This window comes from Hydra viridissima, unplaced genomic scaffold, assembly GCF_058129835.1.
Source record: "Hydra viridissima isolate aposymbiotic clone 2 unplaced genomic scaffold, HvirCarnegie_v1 scaffold_8, whole genome shotgun sequence".
NCBI classification, from domain to species: Eukaryota; Metazoa; Cnidaria; class Hydrozoa; order Anthoathecata; family Hydridae; genus Hydra; species Hydra viridissima.
The window spans coordinates 1,877,776-1,903,276 of NW_028324307.1; the positions used below are offsets into that span (position 1 = coordinate 1,877,776).

Consider the following 25,501-nt stretch of genomic DNA (forward strand, 5'->3'; position numbering starts at 1 on the left):
CCTCAAATTCGGTTCTCGTCAACTTCAATGACGATTGATTATGACGTTATTTCTTGGAAACAGTCTTTTTTTGAACTCAACGAATAAGCGCGTCTTTGAACTTACGTGTTTTGAACCATCAGAGGACCACAAAGAAATTTATAAATCACTAAATTATTCTCGCAATTTATACTAATAAGTTCCAAAAATAATTTTAATTTAAAATATTTAAACAATATATAAATCAAAGCAATTGTTGTCATTAAAAATTAAACTTTATGAATTCCGTACTTAAATGATAAATCGTGTCTAAGTAAATCATGCAATTTTAATGAGCCTTGTTTTCCTACAAAAAGTAACGTGTTAATTGGCAAATTTGTGTAAAACGTTGGAAAGAAACAGTTTGTCAGTGCTTTAAAATTCATAAAAAAACTCGACTTGATACAAATACTAATTGACCGCAGAATCTTTGATAAAAAACAAGATAATAATAAGGATGTCATCGTCGGGCCAATCAGAAGGGAAAGATACTTTTATGCAACGCATTAAAACAAAGATGAGTTCGAACGAGTTAAACACAGCACTTTTAAAAGAAGATCATTTTGAAATAGAAGAAATTGTAGAAATAGATGAAAACGAAAACAGTGATGTAATAGCAAAATCTACAACCGACAGCCACAATCAAATAGCAAACTCTACAACCAAAAGCCGCGATCAAAAAATAAATTCTACAACCAAAGTCGAACAGTCTAAAGGGACTTACCAAAATCTTTATTTGCTTGTCGCTCTAATTGACTTGGAATTCTCTCCTTCGGTTTATGAATCATTAGGGAATACAATATATTTGAAGAAAATTTGTGAAAATCTAACTCAACAACAGAGGCGCCATCTTTATGATTTGTGCTGAGTTTAACTAACTGATCTTAGTTAAACTTTATCGCACGTCTTTAACACTACGGAAAACATACAAACGATTTGATTTCAATGCATTTATGAACATAGAAAGAAATAAAATTTGTTAACTCTGGTCGTTGTTTTCGTTCTGCGTGGCTCCCATTCTCTATTTTCATGTACCTTGCTCTCAATTCCTTTAATCGGTCTCGACTTCTTATCGCAAAAGATTCTTCTTACGACAAAAGACGCGATTCGATTGTTCTTTTTACGTAGTGCCAGTACTCTTTCCGTATTACATCGACATCCTCTGCAAGTTTTGTACACAACTAAAAAGAAAAACTTTTAAAAGAATTCGAGAAGAACTTGTACTAATATTTTTGAACAGTATAAGGTGTACCATATATATAGGTGTGTAAGTCTCAACTTATTTATTAATATTTATTTATTATTACTTTAAACTGTTTGGAATGGGTAATAATTGTTCCGTTAGAATGTAAAGCGAAAATATTAATCTGTGAGAAATACACCTCGGCTTATGATTTTGGTTTGAAAACATTAAACAGCTTATTTCAGTTGAAAATAGGGAGTCGACTTATATACCAGTAAATACGATAGCTAATTTTAAAAGAAGTAAAATATTTAGACCGTTCTTGCTACACAACTCAACAATATGGTTGATTAGTGTAGCAATTGCTCTTTGATCGAGTTTTTTTTTTTTTGGAGGATGGGGAAGGGTGGGGGAAGAAGGGGGAGGAAGGGAAGGGGGTAGTTCTTAATTTTTAAAATATTTTAAAACTGAAAACTCCTAAAATTAAAAAACTCAAAACGAAAACCTGCAAGTTCAGAATGAAACGAATAAATAAAAATTGCACAAATGTAATATAAAGATAAACATTTAAACTTCGGCGAGTGAAATTGATGTGTTTCCTATGTAATTAAATTGACATCAAGAGTGTGGGCTTCTAAACTCACAGTCCTGAGAGTCTGTTTTTTCTGGTTTGACACCTTACATTTTTTGGTTGATCTTTTCTTGTACAAGCTTTTTGTGCATAGGTAAAAGTTAAAAACAATCCAAACAAAAATAATCTAAACAATTGTTAATTTTTCTTGACCAAGACTCGGACATTGGCAATATATCATAGAATATAAGAAATAATATATTTAACAAATCAAAATCATGCATTAAAAAAAAAAAAAACTAAATAAAAAATAATCCATATCTAAAATGTACCTCAACTGCACGCAAACCATTATTTTTCCCTGTTGATGGATCATGTTCAATAGACTCTTCATAAAAATCAACCAAGATGGAGAGGAGATAAGGTGAGTCACAACCTTCCTTTAACATGATTTCAAATTCATCATGCAAAGCGGAAAACTTGTAAAGACCACCAGCTGCAGTTAGCACACTATGCATGAAATTAAATTTACAAAATATTTAAATATACATATAGACATTTCCATGTAAAAATTTTTTAGAATGCGCGATTGTTTTCTTAAAACTCAACATATTGTAACAGCTTTTATACTATAGAAACCTTCATTCAGTAATTTGTTCTTTCAACTTGATCATTTGTATTTTTGTCTCATTTACTCTCAAACTCATTCCTTCCAAAACTATAGCAAACATTTTTGGTTTTATTTTTACCCAAAATTATTGTATAAAAATCACTTTGAATTATTGTGTATAGAGATATTATGGATTTCATTGAAATTTATAATATCTCTATAGTATATTTTTATAGCACAGAGTTGCCTTAAAAAGTTATGAGATGAGTAAGTAAAGTAGTTAAACCCAAAAAACTAATTGAGTCCAGCAAAAAAAATAATCGAGTTAGACAAATAAGCAACTATGGCTGGAAATGACTCAAATATGCAAAAAAAGTTGAAGGAATATGGAAGCTACAATCTGTTGATATCTCTGAAAAAATGTTATAGAAAAATTATGGAATATTTATAATAATTTATCATATTGTGAAAAATTCTCAAGAAATGCAATTCCTCTACACTATTCCAAATTTTTCTGCTAAGTTCTACCATGTTTGCTGTAACATGTTTAAGCTTAAATTAAAAAGGTATTCTAATCAACTACAGTTTTAATAGTGTATAAGTAAAAAGTTAAAGCCATTTAGAATAGATCAAAAATGTGACCTCAACTTACACACTGAGTGCACATAAAAGTCCAGTTGATACATCTTACTGATTTATATAAGCCAATGTTACATAATGTGTTATATAAATCAACATACATAATGACTTACATTCCAAGTCAAAACTTTATGGATCTTTTTATTACATTCTTCAAATAAAAAAATTTTTTAACTTAAAATGAAAAAAGAAAAACTTTTTAGCTAAATTACTTTTACATTATTTAAATAAAATAGTTAACAGGTGAAAAACCAAGTCAATTTTTATTTACTTGCCACATTCAAAAGAGCTTTGAACAAAAGTTACAGTTTAACATCAAAACAACTTTCCAAAGAGAGGTGTTTTCTTGATGTCAATCAAAATATGTTCTGTTGAAACTGCTGGTTTCCATATATTAATCTCCTTTTTGGTGATGAAAGCAATGCCAAGGAGGAATTATTATTATTATCCGAAAATACTCACGATTAGTGAAAAGTTATTATATCTGTTTTTTCATTACAGAGATACATTTCTTATTACAGAGATTCATTTCTTATTACAGAGATACATTTCTTATTACAGAGATTCATTTCTTATTACAGAGATACATTTCTTATTACAGAGATTCATTTCTTATTACAGAGATACATTTCTTATTACAGAGATTCATTTCTTATTACAGAGATACATTTCTTATTACAGAGATACATTTCTTATTACAGAGATACATTTCTTATTACAGAGATACATTTCTTATTACAGAGATACATTTCTTATTACAGAGATTCATTTCTTATTACAGAGATTCATTTCTTATTACAGAGATACATTTCTTATTACAGAGATTCATTTCTTATTACAGAGATACATTTCTTATTACAGAGATACATTTCTTATTACAGAGATTCATTTCTTATTACAGAGATACATTTCTTATTACAGAGATACATTTCTTATTACAGAGATACATTTCTTATTACAGAGATACATTTCTTATTACAGAGATACATTTCTTATTACAGAGATACATTTCTTATTACAGAGATACATTTCTTATTACAGAGATACATTTCTTATTACAGAGATACATTTCTTATTACAGAGATACATTTCTTATTACAGAGATACATTTCTTATTACAGAGATACATTTCTTATTACAGAGATACATTTCTTATTACAGAGATACATTTCTTATTACAGAGATACATTTCTTATTACAGAGATACATTTCTTATTACAGAGATACATTTCTTATTACAGAGATACATTTCTTATTACAGAGATACATTTCTTATTACAGAGATACATTTCTTATTACAGAGATACATTTCTTATTACAGAGATACATTTCTTATTACAGAGATACATTTCTTATTACAGAGATACATTTCTTATTACAGAGATACATTTCTTATTACAGAGATACATTTCTTATTACAGAGATACATTTCTTATTACAGAGATACATTTCTTATTACAGAGATACATTTCTTATTACAGAGATACATTTCTTATTACAGAGATTCATTTCTTATTACAGAGATACATTTCTTATTACAGAGATTCATTTCTTATTACAGAGATACATTTCTTATTACAGAGATACATTTCTTATTACAGAGATACATTTCTTATTACAGAGATACATTTCTTATTACAGAGATACATTTCTTATTACAGAGATTCATTTCTTATTACAGAGATTCATTTCTTATTACAGAGATACATTTCTTATTACAGAGATACATTTCTTATTACAGAGATTTTTTTCCCTCTCTAGAAAATGTTTTCTAAATAGGAACTTTCGAACTCAAAGTGGCGTTTAGAGGAACATAATAACTTGACAGCTGGAAAGAATTTTCAATTTAAAAAAAAGCCTGTTTGATATTGGGAAAAAAACAGAACAAAATAGTTGTACTAATGCTGAAATAAAAGCAAGCTGACTGTGGAAAACCATGTGAGTGATAAGTGACTTGAAGTAAAAAAGTAAAGAGTTGAATTAAAGGGCTTAGAAAAACAGATTTGAGAGAAACAAGAAAATTCTTTTCAATAAAAAGCAAAATAACATAATACAGCAAAAAACATTAACAGCTTTAGTGGTGAATGGTCTAGGTTTTCAAAATTTATACAACACAAATCATTTGGTCTTACACAGAAAAACAAGAATATCACAAAAATAGGAAGAAGAATCATAATACTCCAATCTTTTATTATAAAAAGAAAAAGACAGACAAAAGAGTTAAGTTTTGTAAACACTGATAGCATGGATGAAACCAATTTTTAGGTTGACAAGCCAGCCTAAAAAGTTAATATTAAAGAAGAAAAAAACTGTATGGCAAAAACTACTGGACCTTTTTTGAACAGTATAGCAGCTCACATGCACAAAAACGTTTAAATGGACAAACAAGATACTAAATCGAAGGTTAGGATCATCATCCTGATGTACTATCTTGCTAAAAAACTAATTTGAATGAGTCCATAAAATCAATGAAAAAATGGACATACTGAATTCTCTTAGGGGAGGAAACTTTTACATTTGATGATACCATGAGAGCAACATCTTTATCACCATTTACTTATAGGGTAAAAGAGGCATGGACTGAACTGAACATGGATAATTATTATCTAAAGAAATTACAACAATGTCACTTTTAAAATGTTTTACATTTAATATGCTTGATGGCACAGAGGATGACGCCATTTAGGAGGATGAAAATACTTTTTCTTTTGACAATAGGCACAGTAATGTTGTAAACTATTCAGTAATAAAACAATCAAATATTGTGCAAGCAAGTGGATAAATATTCTGTTGGTGAAAATAGTGTCAAGCACAATTTCAATTGCTTTTAAAGCAAAAAAAATATGTACAAAAATTTTTGACAGTTTCTAAATATTTTATTACTAAAAATACAAGAAATTTAGTTTTTTCATTTTTATAAAATTCCTTAAGAATGTAAGACGAAAATATTAACCTACAGAAAACACATTTGACTTTACATGGATTACAAAATAAAAACTCTTTTCAGTTAAAAATAGGAGGTCAATTTATACATCAGTGTATGCTGTAAATGAAAAAACCTGATACTTAAATATAAGTAAATAAATAATTTAATACCCCTTTAGGTAGTTCCATGAACTTTCATTATTTGGTACTTTCTTTATCCACTCAACTGTAAAACTGCAATTAAAACTTATCTGATTAGCATAATATAAAAGATCATAGATTTAATTTTGTATAAATATAATTTTAAAAGTATGTAATTTAACATAAAAGATCATAGCAATATGAAATGATGTAATAATCAATTGTTATAAATTCAGAATTGCAAAGTAGATTATCTTAGGATTTTTTTTGTTATTTACTTTAAGTACTAACCTAACTTCTTTTTCTACAACACTATCAATAAATCCAGTTGTGTTTACATAAGCATAGTATCGCTGGTTCCATGCTGAATTGTTTCTGCAATCTTGAACAATAAAGTCTGTTGTAAAATTCACCTCATCTTTCCAAAGGTTAAAATGATTTAATATCAGTTGCCTGTGTTGCCAACAATGATAATTTTTACTGTCTCTGAGAAGCATCTCTGATGTAAAAGAAAGCTCCTTTGATGCATCATTCAACCATTGCACAACTATGCCTCTGTGATACCTTAGAATCATATCAGTTTTTAAACAATTCAACAAAGCGGCCATTCCCAAAATATAAAACAATTTAATCATCTAAATATTATTTAAAAAATTGATTTTGTGTGTGACAATTTTGAGTATTTTATGACCTTTTTGAAATAGACAAAAGCCTTTTGATCAACATGATTATTTTTTTATTGCTCTTTCTAACCAAATTATTTTGCAATCGTTTCACTTAACATTAATTCCATTAACATAAACTGAGATCATTATTTGTAATATTTATTAATAAACCAACAAAAAAATTCTAATTCTAATTTTATTATTCAGTAAATTTCAGTAATATTAACCAATTTATTTTTAAAAGGGCATAAAATCTTTTACTAATGGAAAAAAAGGTTCTAATTTTTCCTAGAAACATTAATTTTAACTTGATTCAATGCATGTAGCCTGATTAATCAAAGAAAAGCTTACCACACTTGATAGTTCTTTGGTTGTTTGCGTATAATACCAGTTATGTAATTGAGCTCTTCATGAAGATCTTTGTTTAAAGCTTTAAGCAGAAGTCTGCGATAGTTCCTTTAACAAAATACCAAATAAATGAAGTCATAAAATTTTTACAAAGAGGTTTTGAAGAAAAAATGAACTCTATTTTGAGAAAATTAATGTGGTTAACACCTTAAAAATCTTTAAAAACACCTACAAAAATTTATGCATAAAAAATTGATTACTTTCCACACAAAAATTGTTTAATTCTAAAATAAGTCAGCATGCTAGGATTTTATAAAAATCAGAAATTAAAATAGGACATTCAAAAAGAAATGCTAAGATGTCAGCTAAAACTAGTTACATGTTAAAAGACTGGTTATAAGCATTCATATAGAATAGCTTCACAGACAACAATGAATATTATCAATGTGTACAAAGACACCTACCAAACAGTGTAATTAGCAGCATTAAGAGCGATTGCATCAGTAACAAGCTCAAGTGCCCTTTCACTCATCTCATTGGCTTTCAGTACAGCACGAAAATAATCATAGACATCTTTGACTAAAGGGGTTTTTTTTTAAAAAGAAAAAAAGAAAAAAAAAAACAAAAAAACAGTAACACTACATAGATAAAATAAATGAGCAACATAAATAATCTTACTTTTAGAAACATAAACAAACTAGATTTATGATAATTCAGTTAATTGCTAATCATGTTTACAATTATATTATACTATACATAAATACATAAATACATAAATACATACATACATACATACATACATACATACATACATACATACATACATACATACATACATACATACATACATACATACATACATACATACATACATACATACATTATATAGCTAAAATTAATGTTTTAAAAAAAGGTCTTCCTAATTAAAATATGAGATGTTAAATCTGAACTCACATTTAGGAGAATAAGCAATTGCAACTATTGGATTTGGACCATCATCTTGAGGAATTGGAATAACATTATTCCACTCTTCACGATCTTTATATAACACCCAATCTTCATCTTCACCACTTTCTGAAGATGACATTTTTCTTATTCAAAAAAATTATAACATAAAATTCAGTGACAAGTGTTATATACACACACACACACACACACACACACACACACACACACACACACACACACACACACACACACATATATATATGCAGTGGTGATCACAGAGGTAGTACACTTAACATTTTCATCATTAGAGTTATTATAATTTCTTTCTTTATCATGGGAATTTTAAAAAAAGCAGTAATATTATTAAACTATCATTATTAAAAAGTTTACGAAATACAACCAAAAATTGTGATCATAGAAATAGCTTCAAACAAAAAAATAGTGTCGTATAAAGGCTTACATCAACACATTAAAACTAACATTAATATTTTGTTTTGTAGCCCTTATTCTTTATTATTTCAACACATCTTGATGACATACTGTTAACAAGCCTTTGACATCGTTTGACAGTAGTAGCATTCCAGACTATTTAAATTTCCCTCCAAAACTCATTAAATATAGAGGATTGTTTGTCACGTAAAGCCACCCCAGTATCTTTCCATAACTTTTCGATCGGATTCAGATCGGAACTTAGTGATGGCAATTCTGAAACGTTAGTTTCATTTTCCTCAAGTCAAGGTTTTACAGATCATGCATATGCTTTGGGTTGTTGTCTTGCATTAACATCCAAGTAGCAGGTAGATTAATCATCAGCATACGGCTCCATTAGGTTTTTTAAAATATCTTTGTATATGTATTGATCCGAATTTCCTTTAATTTTGACCAGCGGACCAATACCATGCTAGAACATAGCTCCACAAACCTTACCGTGCTTCACAGTCTTGAGAGTGTACAATTGGTTGCTTTGTTGCTTCATAGCACACCTGACATATACTCTCCCATTAGACTGGAAGCGATTAAACTTGGAATCATCAGTCCATAAAACGAACATTTTTGCTAACTTAAATCGATTTCGTTTTGAAATAAAGGTTTTTTTTCCTCTGCTATACAGCTTTGAAGGCCGGCTCCTAAACGACGACGAGCGGTTGGGGCTTACAAAACAATAATACTGTTCCTCAATGTTGGTTATTTTATCAAAAATTAAAAAGAGGTCTTTGTTTCAGTTCTCTTAAAAATTTTATTGAAAAACTCCAATTTTTAATAACGAATAGGATTCTCCACAACCATGTGCTATTTCAACGAGTATGTCCCTCATAACGAAATTTGAAGATAAATTTTTTTACAGTCACATTGCTGTATTTACGTCTAAACCATAATGCAAGTTTCAACTTGTAATTTTTAATAGGAAATGCCATTAAAAAGAAAATATCATGGGGTGTGGTATCTATGATTCTCTCTGTGTGTATATGTATTTTATACGTACATGCGTATATATATTATATATCCAATATGTGTCTCTATCAGTATTATATATCCAATATTTTAATAATATATATCCAAATATTTATATTTAGATATATATTAATAAAGAATTGCCCAATCTTTCAAAAAAGTATCTATAATCAAAAATGTATTAATTTATATTAAAAAAATTAAGAACAGAATTAGCTGACAATTATTTATTATTGTATGTGAACATTTACAATTACATATACAAATATTTGCAACAATCTATAGGTATTATATAGGACATTCCAGGACATTTTATATCCTATTAAATGAATATTATCAATTATCTTTACATTAAATTTATTCATATTGATTGAATTATAGAATAGAATATTATATAAGTATAAAATAATAAATCATAATTTTCTCTTATTTAAAATTAAATTCAAACCATTAATATAAATTTTTTTTTTGCATAAAAAATCTTATACTACTTCAATATTATTAGTAATTTTTTAACTTGATTTAGAAAAAAATCCAGGACATTTTTGAAAAAAATTTAACTTTCCAGGACACTTGTAAAAATCCAGGACATTCCAGGATTGTGGCCACCATGTGTTAACCAAATAAGCTTTTCATAATACTTTTTTTTTTTTTTACGATTAACATTTTCTTTTTGAGAATAACTAAGAAACTGATATAGCATCAATCATTATGCTCAAAATAACATCAATCATTATGCTCAAAAATTTTCATAAAAGACATAATGTAAACCCAACTTTATGTAAAAAATAACTTGCAAATACAAACAGATCAATAACGCATACTGAACAGCAATTCTTACAGTTCAAATATCGAAACAGTCTTCATGGTATTTTTTCTTTATTTGAATGTCAAGATTAATATTTTTTTAAAAAGATTCGTATTATTGACATCTGCGTTTTAGTTTTAAGCGCTAATACTTATAAAATAAACCAATAAATAAAATTAGCAAAGAAAATAAAAATTTTTATCAAAAGAAAATAACACAAACTTTTGTTTACAAATCTATATTTTTTAAAATTTATTTTACAGATGCTTTATTATACACATCAAATTTAAAACTTTACCGTAAATTTCAAACATTTAAGTAAACAGTTCAATAAAATTTGCAACACAAACATCGAAGCCTTTTATAAAATATGTTTAAAAATACAAAATTTTTAAAACAAAAATTTTTTTTTTTTTTTAAAAGCTAAAGAAAATTTACAGAGAGAAAAAATAAGTTGAAAATTTTTATATGATGCAATATTTGATCTACGCAACTGACTGCAGAAGACCTATGGAATACAAGAACTTTGTTGTTCGTTAGATATCAACGTCTCATGTATTTTTGATAAAACTAGAAGCAGTTTTTCCAACATAGTTACAACATTAGTATCAGTGATTATAGAATTTCTTAGAATAATTTCAAAACATGACTTCAAAGCATTAATTTCCAGTCCCTCAAGCCGCTTCGCTTTTTTCGTCATGAGAATAGCGTCTTTAAATGTTGACGATAACTGATTGTAAATGATACAAGACAACTTCATTAACTCTGTGGTATCAGTTTCACCAGAGGTTTTTAAACAAAGTTCGTTAGAAGAAAAATTTCTTTTTAGTAGGTTTTTAAGGCAGGTGATGAGTTGTAAATTTCCGCTGAGGACATCGAGTTTTAATTTTAGATATTTCAAGGAATGATGCTGCTGTAATAAATAATCATATAATGCAGCGCTTTCTACAATGACTTGAAGAACTTGTAGTGGAAAATGTTCAGCAGAAAGAACTTGATGAACTTTCTTGTAATGAAGTTCAGCCAGAGAACGGAAATTCTTTTTATCAGAATCAGAAATCTAATTAAGAGACAATTAATTATTTATTTCAAATATAGTACCCTAGTAAGATTCAATATATTTTGCACCTCAAACCTGTAACATTTTAAAAATCAATACTTTACTATGTACATAAATGTGTATGTATATATGTATGTATACGTAATACATACATACATACATACATACATACATACATACATACATACATACATACATACATACATACATACATACATACATACATACATACATACATACATACATACATACATACATACAGTAGGTAGGTAGGTACACCTACCTACCTAGGTGTAAAAAAAAGCATTTCACAAATGTTACATCATGTATATTGATAACAAACATTTGGTCAAGGACTTAAAATGATAACAAATTTACTTAAAAAGAATTTTTTATGTCATAGAGCATTGTACCAAAATATCTATAGTTTGATGACGGTTCCAGCTGAGCCTGTGTAGAACTTAAACAATTTTACACAGGCTCAACTGGAAACTCCAACATCTCTTCTGATTTAAGTGTAGACTTAAAGCTGTGAAGATAATTCAAAACAGAGCAATCGAAATAGGAACTTTAATTCATTTACAGGGAATGATAAACTGGATCACTTAACCAAAATAGTTCACTTAATGACAGGCTCCTGAGTTTAAGTTTTTTAAACACACCTGGTTTCTAAGTATATGATGGTAAAGAGAACCAAGTCTATGGTGAATAGCTCCAACACGCATCAAAACTTGATTTTTATCAGAGGATCCAGCAAGTAAAGGCTCAGAAAACTGTAGTGCTTTCATAAAAGCACTTGAAACATCCTTGATAACCTAAATGAAAACATTTATAACATTACAAAAAATTCATAAACCCAAAAATGGCAAAAAAAATATCATTTATAAAATTCTAATATGTAACAAACCCTAGTAGTATATATATAGTATAGTAAATGAGTTTGTGCTGAGTTTACCTTCATTTAATAGTGGATATTTGTACTTGAATTAGAAAAGATTTTCAATATCAGATTGGGAAAGAGAAGCCTCAGGGCTCAAATTAATAATCAAAATTCTTGATTACATTTTTCGTGTAGACAATAAGTTTTTTCTTCAACTTCAATTTTTTATTTACTTTTATAATTATTTTTTTTTTCATTTAGTATTACTGCTTCAGCTATTCTTTTATTTTCAAAACAGGTACATTAGAATACTTGTTATATTATTTGTGTAACATTCTATATAAGCAAATATAACTATAAAAAGCCATTTAAAAGACATATTTTGTACATATTTTTACCTCCCTCCCATATATAAAGTAGGAATTTGGTAATAAAAATATGGGAAAGTTTTTTGCAATTTCTTACATTACTTTGAGCCCTGAACCTTCACTCTCTACAGGGTGCATCAAATTTATCTGCTCTTAAAAAGAGTTTGATCCGCTCTTGAAAAAATTTTCAAGATAATCCAAAACAAACTTTTTTTGAAAATAATGTTTACTGAATATATAACATAACAAAAAATTTAAATCTCAGAGATATTTCCATTCGCTTCATGGCATATAGAGTAAGTTCATGTTGTTACACATGTAGGAGACATCTAGATTGACCCGTTTGATCAATACTGTCTTTAATAAGTTGATCTATTTGTGTGGTTTTTAACTGAATTTTGCCTCAATAATTTGCCTTAATGTTCTGTACTAAATAATCTGTTAGATTAAGATCCAAACTTGAGGGAGGCCAATCTTTAAAAACAATGATGTCTGGGATGTTCTGGGCACAACAATCTTTAACAAAGCAAGTTTTGTGACCCAAAGTGTCATCCTGCTGAAAAAATAACTGACGATGTCCAAAATATGATTGGACCCAAGGTAAAATATTAGTTTTTAAGATATTTAGATATCTGTTTAAAAAATTAAAACTTCTGATGCTGTAATTTTGACTCACCCTGTACATCCCTCCTGCCCCTTGATATCCCTTGATAATAGCACCTTTTTAATTTTAATGAAAGTTATAATATTAACAAACAAAACAACTATTTGCAAATGGTAAAATAAAAATAATTAAATAATGATAAAAAGATGCACATGATGATTTACATTAAGTTTCACACCATTTAAGATTTCTCACATTTCAAACTTATAAAAGCAGGAAAAAAGCAAAAAAAAAGTGAAAAAAATGTACATTTTCTTCAGCATTTGTAGTTAAAGGAGCATGATCTTGTATTAGACACCCCATGGTGAAGTAGCAGCCAGATAGTTCAAGAGATATATTTTCCCAGATTATTGGTGAATATTCTTTATTCTGTAAAACTGACAGTGCTTTGTTGTAGTATTCAAATGTCTTAAAGATAAAAAAAAAAAAAAAAAAAAAAAAAAAAAAATTATAATAAGACAAATCCCTTAAACATTTCCTATTTTAAGCAGATCAAAGAGATCCATAAAGTCAAATTTTAAAGTCAAATCAACTTTTTGAAAAAATTATGTTTTCTTGCTTATTACCTTTCCAAAGTATGTCTTTTCTTCTTGAGTAAACTGGCCTCTACGGTCATCTTGAGATTTTTTTAAAATGTTTCCATAGACTTTAGCACACAGATACATTAGCTTTCCACTATTTGAGTAGACCAAAGCCAAATTTTCCCTAAAAATCAATAATAATATTTTAAAAAATGTGTGCACATATATTTTGATAACTACTTTGCTTTACTAACAACAACTTTAAAGAGGTTACTTGTCATTAACAATCTCAAAAGCTTGAACTGATTGCTGAAAAAATAAGAGACTTTTCTTCCATAGTTGAATTTCAGAATCTGTAGGATAGCCATACAATTTTGCAATACCAGCAGCTTGGTTCATATACATTGCACCAAGCTCATTGCGAATATTTCCCAAACGCCTTGTCAGTTCTACTACCTAAAAATAATGAAAAACAGTTTACATACATACATACATACATACATACATACATACATACATACATACATACATACATACATACATACATACATACATACATACATGTATATACACAAACACACATATATGTACATATAAATACATATATATACTTAACATATTGGGTTGACCTATAAATCATTGCATTATTTTTGTTTGTGCAATTGAAAAGATTAAGTTTACTTAATTTAATTATTAAACTTGAAAGTTAGTTATTCAACATCATTTAAGAAGATGTAAGTATAATTATTTCAATAATTATTTCTTAATAATAGTCTAGCGTAGATACAAAATGGAAAATAAGAACAAATATATCAGACATTTTTTATATATTTACTTGTGCATCAATGGTATGCAAAGTGTGATTACCATTTATTTTTTCCTTCTAAAAAAAATTATATGGTAAAACTACTATAAAAATCTTGCTTTTATAGTCTACAAAGGAAAGAATTTTCTTTGAGCCAATATTGTCCATTTTCATTGGTCACCTAAAAAGGTAACTGAACAAAAAAAGGTCACCAAAAAAGGTCACCGAACAAAAAAAAGGTCACCAAACAAGATGGACAATATTAGCTCAGAGTGGTTTTTTTTTCATACAAAACAAAATCTTATGTTAGTTAATAAGATTTTGTTTTGTATGAATTGTGTTTTATTTGCATGGAAATAATTGCAATGACTGGGCCAACACCATAACATAATTTTAAAAATATAAAAATAACCTGGTTAACATTTTCGTTTTCAGTAGTTGCAAGATCCTTTGCACCTCTGCCTGCTTTCAAAAGAGCTTCTTCATACAACTCAGCAGACTGTACTAAAAGAAGTTCTTTTGTTAATTTAAAAGAATTTTGGATGGATTCTATATCAACTTTAGATTCCATATCTTTAGAAGCAGATTCCTCATAATTTACAACATTAAAAATCTTTAAATCATATTCATTCATTGCATGAAAGTCTTCCATCTCAGCAGAAGTGTTGATGTTGCTTTTTGACATAATTGTCAATATATCTGCATAAAACATTATTAATTTTACAAGACTGTTTAAAACTACTGACTTTTGTTGAATGCAAGAATAGCAACAAAATGATAACTTGATGCAGCGCAGCCCATGTCCAAACTTTCTTTTAGAAATATAAATATCAACTAGTGCTAGATAATTATAAATAGCCATTGTAAAAAGGTTATCTCTTACAGTAAGATCCTCTTTTAAAACTCTTGGTTGCTCAATTTCTTGCTTATTTTTAAATGGCTGCAAGTTCTGGTTAACTAAAGTTAATGGTTGTTCCTTGTTGTTTAACAATAATGGATTACCGGCATTACCTGAGGAAGGCAAAACATAGTTTGACATTTTTGACAAAAGAGCTAAAGAGTTTGCAATGTGAACTATTGCCTTCTTACACTTCATTTCTATAGATACTGGTGGTAAAGGCTCTGGTGGTAAGGTAGGTTTCTTTACCTTTGAAGAAACACACATTGTTTTCACAGAAATGGTTGAAATTGGTGATGAAGATATTGATGATGCTGTTTTTTCACTTTCACTTTCATCATCCTCAAAACTCAAATCAGAGTCTGAATCATCATGATTTTCTTTATTTTTAAGTAAGCTATTAGTGTATAATTGGGATAATAAACAACCTGCATCAAAAGATAAGGTAGGTTCATCTTCATCACTAATCAAACAAATGCAGTTTTCTAGCATGCGAACAAGTTTTACTGCATTTTTATCATCAAGATCATGGGAATTATACATATTGCGAGCAATCCTATAGAGTAACATTGCAACTGAGACTTTAAAAGGATCCTTATGTCCTTCACCAGTCCCAATAGAGGTTAAGTCATATAACTTCACCACATCATCCTTTCTGCTTTTAAACAACCAATATGTATGTCCTTCTTTTGTGCAGTTTGACTTCAGGAAAGACAAAATATTTTGAGCTACATCACAAATTACTTTTGGAGAAAAGCTGCTACCTTCTAAGTTAGGCAGTTCAGAAGTTTTGAATTGTTCATACTTTTGCACAATACCATTTAAGTGGTAACACATAATAAGTTCAGGGACATTACACATCAGATTGTCAAGCCAGTAATCAATTCCAGTCAAAACACTTATGGGTTTAGATGATTCACTGAAAAATGTAAAAATTTTAATTTTAACTTCACTGTAAAAGAGTTACTTTTAGAACATGCTTAGTATAGAAACATATATTGTTTTTCACAAAAATGGTTGAAATTGGTGATGCAGTAGATATTAAGAAAAAATTTAAAAAATAAATAAGATAAAAAGATTACAATTTAAAGTTTTCAGCAGTAGTTAGTTACTTTTTATTTGAATTTGATTTTAAACTTTTTGGCAAAAAATTTTTTCAAAATATTTTTCTTCTCTTCAACCTTTCAGAATTGTCGAACCATTCTTGAACCTATAATTTATACCAGCAACTGCAAAACCAGGGTAATACAAAAAAAATTTATTGTATAACTTGTAAACTACAATAATTGGAGACTTCACATTTCATATACATTTTGCTGTATGAAGAAAAAGATTTAAACCACACAAATAATGAGAGTAACAGCTGCATTTGCACTCCTTGGTATTAAGTTAGGGGGGGGGCTATTTCTTTGTTGAAAGTTAAGTGTATGAAATTCAAAAGATTGTATCTTCTTTTAAACTTATTTGAGCAAACTTATGTTTTGTCATCACAACCCAATTTTAAAAAAATAAGAGGAAAAAGATTTAAAAGTTAATTCAAAAAGAAAAATAATTTTGGCACAAAGTAATCAGGTGAATGGTTTGAGAAATACGTGTAGCACATTTTGTTTTTATAAAAAACAATACAGTTAGCGGGTGATAAGTTATCCAACAAAATAAAAACTTTAATATCTTATTTATAAGTAAAGAAAAAAAACTATTATGATTTGTTGCAGACAGCCAACCTCCCAAATAAATCCTTTGAGCCAAATGTCCCCAAAAGTACTCCATAAATTGTGCTTGAGGTATTTTTAGTGGTTTGGATTTATCAACATAACTGTTTTATTTTAAGAGTCTTTAGAGTAATGAAAAATTGAAAAATCTGGTTAAAATAAATAATTAAAGTCACTATGATACTTATGAATGAGTGGAAGAAGTCATTTTTTTAGACATTTTTTAATATAGATTGATGCATTAATTGCTACACCCTTGAAAGTATGAGACAAAAGCTTGGGCATACCAAGGTCAGATATGGCTACAAAGTGAACCTTTTCTTTAACAGTATCCAGAATTTCCAGGCATGTTATTACCTTCAAAACAAAAGTATTTTTCATTGCCAATGAGCAGAAGTAGTTTTGTGTTATAGAGCTGGTTAACAAGTTTTTTTCATTTCTTTACTTTTATCTGTTGCTCAATAGCATAGATTATAGATTTTTTTTAATTAGCTAGAAAAATTAAATTAAGATTTGTACAAAACTTATGCACCGCCCATTATTTTGCTTTAAAATCTTAGACAAAATTACAATATTAAGCAAATGTAAAAAAGAAACTTTTAATTTTTAGATATTTTCTAATAAATAAGATAAAATATTTAAGTCTAGAACTTTTGTCTGCTATTTTTTTTTTTACTTTGAATGAAGTACATGATCATAACATAGTCATTAGATTTGTAATAACAGAACTTTAGGTAAATTACTAAAAAAAATTATATTTACTAAGACTTACTGTAGCCTTAAACTGACTGCTGGGTATTTCCCTCCACCGAATATTGGAAGATCAGATCCCACAAGCATTGTTATGTCTTCAAAATTCCACAGTATATCTCTCTGAAAACTAGAAGTAAGGTTTTTTGCACAGTTGTCTGTTACAGATTGCAGTTGTTTATCAGCAACTCCATCACTTACAGCTTTACTTTCACTGATACTGTAATACATAAACTTTGATCGCATTATTTCTAAATGACTTAGTTCTTTATTGCGCTTTTTAGGGAATAATTCTGTTTTCTGTGTTTCAGCACTATACAAATCATGTAGCCAATTCCAAGGTTTGTTATTTTCTCCACCAATATGTGAATGCAAAAGAGTAGGTATGTCAAAATCATTAAGAAGTAAAGCTCTTCCGATGCGATGAACTGACATGCTAATTTGAGAAGAACTAAATGGGATTTTAAGAAGTTTTTTAATGTGCTCTGCAGCTGAGACAACATCAACTTCCTCCATGTACTCAGGATACTTTTCTGCCATAATCAAACTAAAATTATAATCAAAGCAAAATAAAAAATCGTAATTAAGTCACCTGCAATTATTTCTGCAAGGATAACTCTGAAATTTCATTTTATTGAATATAACAGAATATAATAAAATATAAAAAATTGGTAACCTGGTACAGTCAAATGTTTTCCGTTTTTTAGCAGAAAAACTTGAAAACTTTCCAGCTAGATTGTCATTTAACCAGTTTGATGGAGGCAAATTAAGATCAGTGAACTAAAATATATACTTGTGTAAACACTTATGTACATACGTACGTACGTATGTAATACATACATACATACATACATACATACATACATACATACATACATACATACATACATACATACATACATACATACATACATACATACATACATACAGTACTGTGAATATGTTTTAGCCCACTTAATAAAACTTTTTATTTTTTATATAAAAGAATGTCTCATTTTAAGTAATGCTAAACACTAGTGATCGACTGAAATTCCAGTTCTGGATATATTTAAGATTTCGGTTCCAACCAAATTTTCAGTTCAAAATGTTACAGAAAATAGATATTAAAAATCTTTATTTAGCATTATAGCGTAATTACCATTTAAACAAAAATAATTTTAAAAATGTATAAATTAACTAGATGTTTAGCTTGAGAACTAATGTAAATAAGATTTGGTTCTGTTGGAAAACTAGTTAATTTTCTTGTTTAAGTTAGTTTTAAATTAATATTCATATCTTGTAATGTCTTTTATCGTTATTTTTTATCTAAACATTGTCAGTACCCAAATGGACAATTTTGAACTTCTTGAAGATGAATTAGCTCCTGCAACTGAAATTCTATCTGGCAACAATGAAAAAAACTCATCTTTACACATTGTCAAAAGTTATTGTGCAATCTCAAACAGAGCCAATTGAAAGAAAGTTAAATGACTTTTGAATTGTCAATGCCTTGGGTTTTGGAAAAGCTATTAAAAAATTTAAATACCAAAACCAAGTTAGCATTGACTAAAGTGGCAAAAAAGATACCTAACACCACCTCCAACATCCACAAATGTTAAAAGACTGTTTCCTATAGCTGAAGATTCTCTCAAACAAAAGAAACAGACTCCTTTGAGAAAATTTGGAAAAACTTCTTTTTGTCAAGAAAATCTTTCAGTTCTTGGATTTTGTTTTTAATTATTTTTATTAATTTGATGTTTTGTTTAAATTAGAGCTAACTTTTTTAAAAAGAATTATTGATTTTTGGTTCCAGTTCCGGTTTGGGTTTATTTTCTAATCTGGTTCTGGTTAGGAATAATAAAAATATATTTTCGATTTGGTTCAGGCAAAATGCCAGTTCCGGTCAATCACTACTAAACACTATCTTAACAAATAAAAGAAATATTTAACAAAACTTTAAATAGTTTCTTGTATTTAAATACCTATTGTGTTTATTTGCTTTATATGTTGAGCTGAACCAATTTATATCAGCTCATTTGTTTTTAGTTTGCTTTTGAATTTTTTTTTATTAACTGTTATAAAGGCTTCATTTTAGATGATAGCACAGTTTACAAAAACATTTCATAGATACTTTGCACTTAATATTATTTTTCATTTTTCTAAAAGCAAAACTTTCTCTAGTTTTTTCTTTTTATTTTGTATTAATTTTTGTATTATGTTTTTTGTGTTTAAAGTGTTAAAATGGATAAATTTCCACTACCAAGATGTAAATAAAATGACTATTCTTCATGAAGAAGACTAGTCTCAACAACAAATTGTCAAAAAAAGTAAAAAAAAATTTCAAGGGCAGCCATAAGAGAAATTATAAAAAAATTTAAAAATACGAGATCTCTTGAGAATAAAACATGAAGTGGAAGACCTCTAAAGCTTATAAAACATTTTTATAAAGTATTTTAAAAATGTGTCTCTGCAAAATCAGAAAAAAACCTCAAGTGAACTAGCCCATGCCATTCAAGCAGTGTCTGGTAACAACATTTCCTCATCTTGCATTCAACAACATTTGCTCAAAGCTAGGTTAAAAGGGTATGTTGTAGTTTAAAAGCCTTTGTTACATCATGGAAATAAAGAGAAAAAAAATAGCATAATGATTGGACACAAGAAATAAAAAAAACCATGTCCCATACACAGATAAATCAAAACTTAAATTATTTGGTAGTGGATGACAACAGTATGTAAGAAGAAAGGCTGGAGAGGCTTATTGCCCTGATTGTCTACATCCAAAAATCAACCATGGAGAAGATTCTGTTCTAGTTTGAGGTTGTATTTCATCATCTGGAGTAGGTGATTTAATCAGAACTGATATCAAACTGACAGGAGAACAGAATGTGGAAATTTAAAAAAATCACACAAATCAAAGACACCATCTGGAATGAGACTAATTGGTAATAATTTTATTCTGCAGCAAGACAATGATCTCAAACATTATTCCCTTGTGGCCAAAGAATATAAACAGATTATGTGTAAAGAGGGAGTTCTCAAAGTAACGAACTGGCCTCCTCAAAGTCCAGATTTGAACTTTATTGAACATGTTTGGGATTATTTGGATAAAAAAAGGCTGAATATAACCCCAAAAATGTCGAAGAATGTTTTCAAATGTTAAAAAGAGAGTAGCCCAATATTCCACAAAATTTCATTACAAATTTATGAGTCAATTCCCAGGACATTTGCTTCTGTGATCAATGCAAAAGACAGAGATACTAAGTATTAATTGTTTTTTCTTTTTATATCATATTTTGTTAAACTATTTCTAGATATTTTTGTTTGTAATATATGTGTCTATAAACCTGATTTTATTTTACTTCATAAGTCCTTCATATATAACAAACAAACAAAGAAAAGGCAGAAAATAACCCTAGAAATCTCAAAGAATGTTTCCAAATATTAAAAAGGGAATGGGGCAATATTCCATAAAATTCCATTACAAATTTATATGAATCAATTCCTAGGAGAATTGCTTCTGTGATCAGTGTAAAAGGCAGGCATACAAATCATTAGTTTTGTTTCTTTTTGTATTATATCTAATAAAATTATTTTTAGAAATTTTCGTTTGTAACAAATGTCTATAAAACTGTTGTTTTTTTTAATCTTATAAGTAAATTATATTTTTAAGAAAAACTCAAAATAATTGTAAAATTATGGTGGTCTAAAATTTATTCACTGAACTGTAAAGATATACATTTATCAAATTCCAACCATTTGGGATAGTTAACCCATTAAAAAAAATACTTTGAACCCCCCCCCTATATACACACACACACACACACACACACACACACACACACACACACACACACACACACACACACACACACACACACACACACACACACACACACAACACATATACAGCACCATTTTCAAGGTTCTTTTTCTAACTGTCAAACTGCATTTGTAAACTGTTAAAAACACCCATTTCTCCAGAAAAAAAGTGAAGACCCTAAAAATTGAGCTAAGATTTAGAATTTTTCTGTGCACTCTAAATGACCCATATATCATTTTAGAAGTGGTAGGGATGTTCACTCTGTTAAAAAGTGAATTTATTAGACCAGCATATATTGTCATCAAATGATTGAATACCACATATTGGTGGAATTTCATTGATATTTAAATTATTTCTCTCCATTGAATTAAAAAAAAAAAAAACCTTCATCAAACATAAGTAAAGACAAAGACAAACCTTGGCTAATGTATCAAACAACTGTTCTGAATGAGCAGTCAAGATGCAAAAGTTAACCTTTCTTGCTAAAATTAATTGATTGTAAAAATATCTCTTTGTTGCTAAGATGTGTTTTTGTTAAGAGGAATCAAAAAAGAAATTGTTCAATTTAAATATCAATTAAAATCCACTAAATTGGTAAACTTTGAAAATTTGTTACTGGTCTAATGAATGTAATTTTTGATAGAAAGAACTTTCCAATTGCTTCTAAAATAATATATGGGTCATTTGGAAAGCATAGGATAAAAATTTCAGATTTTAGCTCAATTTTCAAGGTCCCACATTTTATATTACATATTGATTACAATTTGTAAGAATAGAGACAAAGAAAATGACATACTTTTATCTTTGAATTAAAACTCATTTTTTCCTATTGGAATAACTATCCTAGGTGGTTAGGGTTCAAAAAAAAATTTAATTATGACACAACCTAATATAGATGCATGCATAAATTACTCATAAATTACTCAGAAAGATAGTCCTGTTCAACTTATGTTCTTAATGAACTTAAAATTTAAAACATAATTACATTACTTTTACTTGATATTCTAATGAATGCTAATATTCAATTACCAATAAACAACTTACTTTTTCCAGCTGCACATAAACCAAGGGTAAAGGCTCTTCATACTTTAAAACAGCATTTGAAGAAATACTGCATGCCATCTGGATTATATATTCAATTTCGGTATATTATACCTATAATATAACATGAAATTTTATAAAAAAGACATGATTATATATGTATGTATGTATGTATGTATGTATGTATGTATGTATGTATGTATGTATGTATAAATGGGGTACAGTATGTATGTCATATTAATTTCTTACAGAATATACTAATATTATAACATTATATAACATTAAAGAAATGATAACAGATAAATTTGAAAATTGACTAAAAACATTTTATAATTCAGAATTGTCTCTTTTTTCTAAATCAAAGATGTCAAGCTCTTTTCCCATATAAAAATATATTTGGATCGAAATTATACAATTTCGATCCAAATATATTTTTATTTTAGAAAACAATCCACAATTAACAGTAATAATAGTAATAATAAAGATAGTAATAATAGTAATAATGATGATAGTAATAATAGTAATAATAATGATAATAATAATAGCAATAATAATAATAATAATAATAATAATAATAATAATAATAATAATAATAATAATAATAAAGGATGATGATGATGATGATGATGATGATGATGATGATGATGATGATGATGATGATGATGATGATGATGATGATGATGATGATGATGATGATGATGATGATGATGATGATGATGATAACAACAACAACAATGAAGGTACATAATAAAAAATGATATTTATACATAATACTGCATTAGATTTATATATGTCACACTGCAGTTCATAAACACTTACCAAAAAAATTATGCTTGAAACCAATAGAAAATGTGTAGACCGATATCAAAAAAATTACTACTTGATAATGAAAATTTACTATTAACATAAAGGTAGGAAATATTAAGAAAACACTTTCTTAATTCTACTAAACAAGTTTCACTACAGCTACCCACGTTTTATTTAGAAATATATACATAGACATGTTGGGATAGTTTGTTAAACATTCAAGGAAGATCAAAATTTAAGTTTAAATATTCTTTTTGCTCAAATTAGAGCTTAGTTTTACTAGGGAAACATAGCAACTTTGGAAACTTCTGGACTTTTCGTGAAATTTTCAGACAGTTCGAAGTTCTGTGAAGTGCGGACTCTACGTAAAAGCATAATTTTTACGGCAACTGTTTGAAGGTGGTAAAAAAAAGTTTTTTCGCGATATTTTAAAAAATAATGGTTTTAAATTTCTTATGAGTAAAGGTGCTGTGAATTTAAGAAACATTAATGTTATACTACTTTTATTGCCTTTCAGCTTGTAAGAATAAAAGAAAATTTAATTTATTTTCTCAGAATATTCAAAAATTCAATTGTCTAACACCACATCTGTCCTTGAGCACAGTGTCACGAAATGACTTTTAATTCGAACCTCTTGTCTCGAGAAAACCCTTTGGAGGTTTGAGAGTACACATGTGTAGAATAACACTAGAGTTGCTTTTGAAATCTTTCATCATCGTCCGAGAAAGAAAAATCAGTTTAAAGTTTTTAATTTTATTGCTCAGAATAAAAATTTTACAAAAAAATAATTTCTTTAAAAAAATCTTGTTCTCTATTATAACATATAAATTTCTTCAACATATAATGTGTTTGCAACTCTAAACAAAGCAAAACCAAAAAAAATACATAAAAAATATTCTTGAAAGACAAACAGTTTTCTACTTTCAGCTTTGAAATTCAAGCTGTGAAAAACATTAATGATTCTAGATACTTATACAAAATTATTCTACTCAATTGATTAAGAAGCAAGCCTTTATTAAACTCTTACATAGCATATGTAATCAGTAACTGTAAATGTCTCTTCCACAAATAGAAATCAAAATAAATGTTTACTGTTATACTCGATCAAACAGTTTCGAAGATTCCTGGGATAATCCCGATGGATGGCTGGCCTCTTGAAACGTTGCCAATGAAGACTGAAGTTGTGGTGAAGTGACTCTGTGGCTTGCTCAGAAAAGATGCCCAGAGAGTGGTTGTGGCAATCAATAAACTGTGTCACATGGAAGAAAACAGCATGTGCTTTGGGGGTAACACTTGTGTTTGGAAGGTTGAGATAGGAAGCTTTAAACTCTTCAATAAGCTCACAGTAGTTCAGTTGGAGTGTATTCCCAAAGCAGGCATGAACAACAGCATCAAATTTTCTGAGGGTTTCAATAAATGGAAATGCCAAAAAGCAAGCATGCTTCTCTGCAAGTTGTTGAAGTGAGTCAACATTTCTCAAAAGCTTTCTACACTCATTGCCAGCAAATTGTCCTCCATGAAAAGGTTGTTGTTGAATGTTGATCATTTTTGGCCACTCATCTGCATTTTGCCAAACCTGACAGAGGTTCTTAAAGAGGTGGTTCACAACACCAATAAGAAGGTGAAGTTCCATAGGAGGAATAAAATCTAGGACAAGAGTATCATCAGAAAGTCTTATTATTGGCTGGTGAACAACATTTTGAAAGTCCCTTGCCTTTTTTGTTTGGGCACCGGCTGCTTGGAAGCCTTCAAAATCAGAACGAATGGAGCCAAATGTTCGAAGCTCACCACTGTGATGAAGATTCTTTGACTCAATGTCACACCAGGTGCAAGGGTGTGCACTAGAGTGAGATTGCAAGCCACAAATTATGTTAGCAAGCTTCATGTC

At 28.6% G+C, this 25,501-nt stretch overlaps 2 protein-coding genes across 2 annotated transcripts; both read right to left on the reverse strand.

Annotated features, from left to right (window-relative positions):
• Positions 1 to 953: 953 nt before the first annotated feature.
• Positions 954 to 8,285, reverse strand: LOC149884472 (protein farnesyltransferase/geranylgeranyltransferase type-1 subunit alpha-like). Its single transcript, XM_090096142.1, has 7 exons — positions 8,055 to 8,285; positions 7,565 to 7,679; positions 7,104 to 7,208; positions 6,379 to 6,651; positions 6,118 to 6,180; positions 2,105 to 2,282; positions 954 to 1,199 (listed from the first exon to the last, which is right to left on the reverse strand). Exons 1-7 carry the CDS (start codon positions 8,185 to 8,187, stop codon positions 1,107 to 1,109), a joined length of 960 nt encoding a protein of 319 aa, XP_089952268.1. The 5' UTR covers positions 8,188 to 8,285; the 3' UTR covers positions 954 to 1,106.
• Positions 8,286 to 10,530: 2,245 nt separating this feature from the next.
• On the reverse strand, positions 10,531 to 23,978 carry LOC149884473 (erythroid differentiation-related factor 1-like). Its single transcript, XM_090096162.1, has 10 exons — positions 23,626 to 23,978; positions 22,810 to 22,920; positions 18,643 to 18,746; positions 17,989 to 18,513; positions 15,019 to 16,423; positions 14,076 to 14,257; positions 13,847 to 13,985; positions 13,530 to 13,688; positions 12,031 to 12,183; positions 10,531 to 11,368 (listed from the first exon to the last, which is right to left on the reverse strand). The coding sequence occupies exons 2-10, from the start codon at positions 22,885 to 22,887 to the stop codon at positions 10,817 to 10,819; spliced, it is 3,297 nt and encodes a 1,098-aa protein (XP_089952288.1). The 5' UTR covers positions 22,888 to 22,920; positions 23,626 to 23,978; the 3' UTR covers positions 10,531 to 10,816.
• Between the last annotated feature and the right edge of the window lie 1,523 nt (positions 23,979 to 25,501).